The sequence below is a fragment of the Elephas maximus genome, chromosome 16, assembly GCF_024166365.1.
Source record: "Elephas maximus indicus isolate mEleMax1 chromosome 16, mEleMax1 primary haplotype, whole genome shotgun sequence".
Lineage (NCBI taxonomy): Eukaryota > Metazoa > Chordata > Mammalia > Proboscidea > Elephantidae > Elephas > Elephas maximus.
In genome coordinates this window covers 18,753,044-18,759,043 of record NC_064834.1, presented here as the reverse complement: position 1 = coordinate 18,759,043, position 6,000 = coordinate 18,753,044, and the positions used below count along the sequence as shown (strand labels likewise).

Here is a 6,000-nt window from a genome sequence, read left to right as displayed (position 1 = left end):
TCGCTACGAGTTGGAATCGACGGCAACAGGTTTTTCACAGTTTATCCCTGTGTGGAATAAACCGGTGACAGTGGATGCTACACAGCATGCAGAGGGTACTTTTTAATGGGGAATTAAGACAAGTAACGTTTTTTTTTACCTGTGGAGCAAGTCACCTGCCCCACCATGTTATCCTTGGCCAGCACAGACTCCAGCATAAAACACCAGCTGCTGTTGAGTTGAATCTGTCTCATGACAACCCCATGTGTGTCAGAGTGGAACAGTGTGCCATAGGGTTTTTAATGGCTGATTTTGGGGCTGAAGATTGCCAGGCCTTTCTTTCGAGGTGCTTCGGAGTGGAGTTGAACCACCAACCTATTGGTTAGCAGCCAAGTGTGTTAACCATCTGCACCACCCAGGGACTCCAGACTCGAGAACAGCACACCAGTTTGGGAATACCAACAATTCCAAAGAGTTTGGGGCCTAAATTGTTTTGAGAACTGAAGGGTTTCCAGAGCTGAAGGTTGGTTTTTGTTTGCTTGTGTAATAAACAAAGTAAAGGAGCTAAAAAAGAGTCCAGATTTGGAGCAGTAAACAGGCTGAAAAGGATAGGGTTTCTCAATCTGGGAGACAGTTTTCTATCAATCTCAGAAAAGAATCTGGGGTAATTTTAATCAAGTACCCCCTGCATTGTGGGCCTAAGCTAGACTCCCAATATCAGACCACTCAGCCATGTGATGGATGGGTCAAGGGCACGGACTGGAGTATCAGTGGGTTCTGAAGAGGCAGCTGTTAAAGGTTCTCTCACCAGACAATCATTTGGTAATCAGTTCGATTAGTGAGACTGTGCAATAGAAAAGCAAACAGAGCTGAGGCAGATAAACTGACCAGGCAAGCAACCCCACCCCCTTATGTTGAAGAGCAGGTGCCCTGTAGGGACTGGAAACACTGGGATGCTCAGCAGACATTCATTAGCATCTGGTTGGTTACTAACTTTAGGAAGCATTTGATTAGTATTTGGGAGGTTATGATCAGGAATTTCTTAATTCGCTCCCCCAGCCCCTGTGAATACCCCCTTGAAATGAATAACTCTGTATTTAGTTTTCCAAATAGTTGAAATTCTTAACAATAACCCAACAGAATGCTGCTCTTATGAATGGTTATCAGCTGGATACCTATTGCATGGAGAAAGAAGAGTTTGAGAGGCAGTACTGTGTATTGGTTAAGATCTGGGTTCTGGAATCAGACTCCTGGGTTTGATTCCTCACTGTATCACTTATAAGCTTTTGAGTAAGTCAACGTTTCTAGGCCTCAGTTTTCTCATCTATAAAATGGGAATAATAAGTACTCATTTCATGTTAGCCGTTGTTGTGAACACTGTGGTGGTGGTTTTGATTTTGTGAGCCAACCAATGACTGTGGGAAGAGCCCAGGGTCTATCGAATCTGCACACTGGCCCCCTTTCTGGGTCCTTCTCTTCACCAAGTATGGGTGCGGTAAGTGAGCAAACCAAATATGTGAGTGGCCTGAGACATTTCTCATCTGTAACTTTAATTCTTCCCTCCTACAGCAACTTCGCAGTAAGCTCTGGGACTTCCTTTCATTCCTCCTCATGCATATTTTTTTCTGGGTCACTACGTGTGAAAGGCTTTGTGAATATTAAACCTTTATCGATTCTTTACCATCACCATAGGCTATTAGCTAAGAGATCCTATTGGTCACAAATGGAGGAATTTCCTCCAACACTGTAGAAATCTCCCTGACTGGGGCAATATTTAGTCTTAATTAAGACAGAGCTACACAGGCGCAGGGAGTCAGGTAGTTGTATCCCTGGGCTGAGGAGAAAAGAACTGAAGACAAAAGCCGAGGGACTGGAAATTTGCAGAGCAGCTCAGGCAGTTGAAAGTTGCCTTTGTTTAGCGCCCAAGTTCTCAGAGAGAAGATTTTCCTCGGCTGAGTGGGCTTGAGGGGGCACAGGCTTGAGAGTTGCTTAGCAATGAGAATTTGTGGCACCCGATTCTCAAAAGACAAGCAACTCATCAATTCCCCGCCTCCCCCTAGCTAACCCTCAGCTACCATCCAGAGCTTCCTATTAGACAATTAAGAGCATGCTGGAGGGAGGGACCAGGGAGAGGGGGCGAAGTTTAATCATTGAACTAAGCAAGCTGGAGGTATTTAGTCTGCAACACCTAGCTCCCCAGGAGGTCTCTCAGCCTGAACTGGACATGCCAGGCACGACTGAGACCTGGGGGTAAACACTGCACAGAAATATCTACTTATCTCCAGAGAAACCAAACATAGGAAAAATGTTCGCGGTACACTTGATGGCATTTTACTTCACCAAGCTGAAGGAGGACCAGATCAAGAAGGTAAGGACTCAGCAAAGCCGAGGGATGCCTGGTTCTTTCTTCACTGACAAATCTGACACCCTGCCTACGTCAAAAAGGATTTAAGAGAGCTTATTTTTTTTTTTATTATAAAAGATACAGGAAGCACGAGGCCAGTAAAAAATTCGTACAGGGGGAAGAGGAAGTAACTCTCCTGCACCGCTGGGCGTTGTGTTGCTGTCCTGAGCCTTGCGTTTCTCGCAGAACTTCCTTGCAGATACCAGATACCGAAGAGGCTGAGGAGAATGTCTTTAGGAAACGGGAAGAGTGTTTGATGTAATGTAAGGGATGTTTGCTACAAAGGACAGGAGAGTCATGTTTAAAGGAGTTTTAAGAAACGTTTGAAGCAGATCTGGTTCTTCATGCATTTGAGAGACTATAAATATGGGCACTAAGAGGGGTGTGAGTTTTAACGTACAATAATTGTAGTATTTATTATTGGCACATGCCATTTGCCTACAGTAAGGGTCCCTGGGAGGTACTCAGCTACTAACCTAAGGGCTCGAAGTTTGAACCTACCCAGTAGTACTGTGGAAGAAGGGCCTGGTGATCTACTTCCCTAAAGATTACAACTGAGAAATCCCTATGGAGCACAGTTCTGCTCTGAAGCATCGGGTTTGGTTTTTGCTTTTGGTATTTGCCAAGGGTATGCTATGAACGGTGTGCGTTGTTTCGTCACTGTGCCCAAGAAGCCTGTCTCCAAAATTCATTTCAAAGTGGGCTGATTAAAGGTTGCCAGGGCTACGCTGGGGGCATACCAGGATTCTCTCCTGCAGCCTTGAAGGTGCCAAGCCTGCCACCCTGGCCTCAGGGGCTGGCTGCCAGCATCAGGGCCCCGGGCATGTAGCGTCTCTCAATTTACAGATAACACAAGTCCTCCCGGAAGAGGACTTGGCCAGGGTCACCCAGGTATTGAAGGGAGAACGAGGATCAAACCACTTCCGGCTGACTCCTCCTCCACATTCTACTGTGCCCTGATGCCGCCTGCTTTTCAAACTGAGAGGAAGCGTGGCCCTTACCGCCCTCTTGAGTTTGGTGGGATAAAGTCCATGAAATTTCTGTTAGTAAGAGTTGGGTTAGAGGTTTCCGGAAATGTAAAAATATTACCAGTTGATCAGGTTTCCTGTGTTGATTAGATTCACGGAGCCCTCTACTGGCTATGGAGGGCGGGGGAAGCTCTATATAGCACCGCTTGAGAAGGAACTTGACTCACATAAGCCGCGCCTTTGGGAAAGCTGCAGTTTACACATTGTCTCTCCAGCCCCCAAGGAAGGGTCTGTAAAACCTTGGCACCTTTGGTTCTCCAAACCCATTTCCTTTCCTCGGGCCCCTTTGTGGTGGTTAATCTTTTGTCACGCCCTGGAATCAGGCCGGACGTGCTTGTCCACTAGCCGAGGTGCAGGCTCAGGAGGCCCCTTTGGAAATGCAGTCCCCTGATCTGTTCCGGGTCCTTTGTCCGTGCTTGAAGCTGACACTGCTCCTCCCCACACCCGCCCGCCCATGGGAGGCAAGAACGCTGGTGATGAGGAAACATCCTGTCACCACCTTAAGCAGGTGACCCAACAGAGCTTGGGGATAGTGTGGGAGGCTGGTTTATAGGCTGCTGAGATGACTCACAGGTTCTGAGAACACTACACTCGTTCACTCCTCCACTTGGTGAAAACACACCTGGTCAAAAGGCAGGTAGCCAGTTCCCTGCTTAGTTTATGTGCTTCCTGCTTCTATAGTTGTCAAGATCCTAGGCCATTCTTGCCTGTGAAGGTTACTACTCAGACCCTGGGTCAATCTGAGAAAGCAAACCACCATTAAAACAACAAAAAGAAAGAAGAAAGGACAGAAAGAAAGAAAAGAGAAGCCACTCAGACAGTTTCTTTTCTAATTCTGCATATTGACATTATTTGGCCTATTGACAGCCTTGGGCCAGGACAGGTCACTGACCTATGGATTGCTTGTTCTTAAGAGAAGGACTGGTTGGGTTTTTAAATGTGTATTTTTTTTACAGGTTAGTAAGTCAGCATTACGAAAAGTGGAAACATTCTCCATAAAGCTACCCCTCTCACAAACACAGTCACATTTGCTCTTGGAAGTTCTCATAGTCTTTTTTCACGGCATATGTTTTTACAGTGTACTTATAATATGCATACAGTTGTTATTGTGTTGTAACCACTTAATCTACATTTATTCATTATCTTTATGGTTATCATTTTAATGTCTTCCTAACCTCCAATCAAGTGAATATATCATAATTTATTTAACCCTTTTCCCTCTTGTTGGATGTTGTGGTTACTTCCAAAAACTTTTTTTTGCAATTAAAATATTGCTATGATAAAAAAAAATCATGTATACCTAATGTTCTCCATATTTAGGATTATTTCCTGAGATAGATTCCCGGAAGTAAAATTGCTGGGTCAAAGAGATGAACCTTTTTATGACTCTTGATTCATAATGTGAGACCTTGGGACTGAGTGATCTCTAAGGCACCTTCCCGCTCCCACCTTCTGTAATTCAACAGCTCTGAACTTCAACTTATTGAATTTGTGGTTCCTAAGTTAAATGTGCTGCACGCTGGCTCTCTTGTGTAGAAGATAATTCATGCTATGGTTTGTGAAAAAATTGTTAGGTTCACTCCAAAAGTGGCCTTGGCTTTCTGTAACACAGGCGTCTTCTCTTAGTGCCCAGGATGTATGTCCCTGCTTCCACGTGCCCCAAATCACCTGTTTGGATTTAAAATATAGCTTTTTTTTTTTTCTTTTTTTGCCCCAGCATATGATTCACTTTTCTATTCTAGATACTGTAGGAAGTGCTGTGGAAGAGACAGAATAAGCCAGGAACTGTTGCTAAATTGGCACTCTTCATGTCATAACTTTAACTTACAGAAACAGCAGCAGCAACTCAAGGTCCTGAGTGACTCTGTTAAACTGCAGCTCACGAGTAGCCCCCCAGGGCCACAACCATTACTTACATAGAAGCTCTTTCCACCTGGGACCTGAGCAAAACCCAAATGGTTCAGCAGCACTGTCCGAGGGGCTGAGGTGATGCAGGATCAAGCCTGTTCCCATGTAGGGCATCCTTCCCTTCCCAACCTCCAATTGCTTGTGCCGTTTTCTCCATTTGTGTGTGGCTGTGCCAACCAATTAGTCAGAATCAGACTCCGGATGATCAGGAGGCCTGTAATGAAGGCATGACCTGGTTACATCTTATTCTCTTCAATCTGCTCAAAGCCCAATTGTTAACGGCATCTTGTAATGGCTCTTTGATGGGTTTCCTCTGGCCTCAAAGTCCCTGAGACTTGTGCATTTCTCTGGCTTGGGTCTCTGTATTGGCCCCAGACTGACCTGGTTCTTCCTGATCTCTGAGGCCTGATTGGGCACCTGAATATGGTATGGGTGATGTGGAGGCTGCACTTTTGATACAATTTGTCTGTTGGACTTATGAATCCCACACAGAGCTGTGGACCGAACCAGGCAGTGAGGACAAGGAGTCTAGAGACTGTGTTATTGTCCCACTTCTGCCACTTAACAGCAGCTCTGCTTACTGATACTCAACGGCTCTGAGCCTCAGATCCCTCATCTTTAAGCAGCCAGTTGCCATCAAGTCGACTCCAATGCATGGCAGCCCTGGGTATGTCAGAGTAG

The 6,000-nt window shown here is 45.5% G+C and overlaps 1 protein-coding gene across 2 annotated transcripts in view; it reads left to right on the top strand.

Annotated features, from left to right (window-relative positions):
* The first annotated feature begins 2,174 nt into the window (after window positions 1–2,174).
* HKDC1 (hexokinase domain containing 1) overlaps window positions 2,175–6,000 on the top strand; it is a 51,153-nt gene continuing 47,327 nt past the window's right edge. Inside the window, exon 1 of one of the 2 annotated variants that reach the window (XM_049855742.1) lies at window positions 2,175–2,347. In XM_049855742.1, the coding sequence (XP_049711699.1) occupies window positions 2,285–2,347 (63 nt within the window). In that variant the 5' untranslated portion in view covers window positions 2,175–2,284. Of the gene's footprint in view, window positions 2,348–2,449; window positions 2,647–6,000 lie in introns of those variants that run through there. The other variant, XM_049855743.1, reaches the window with a different exon arrangement.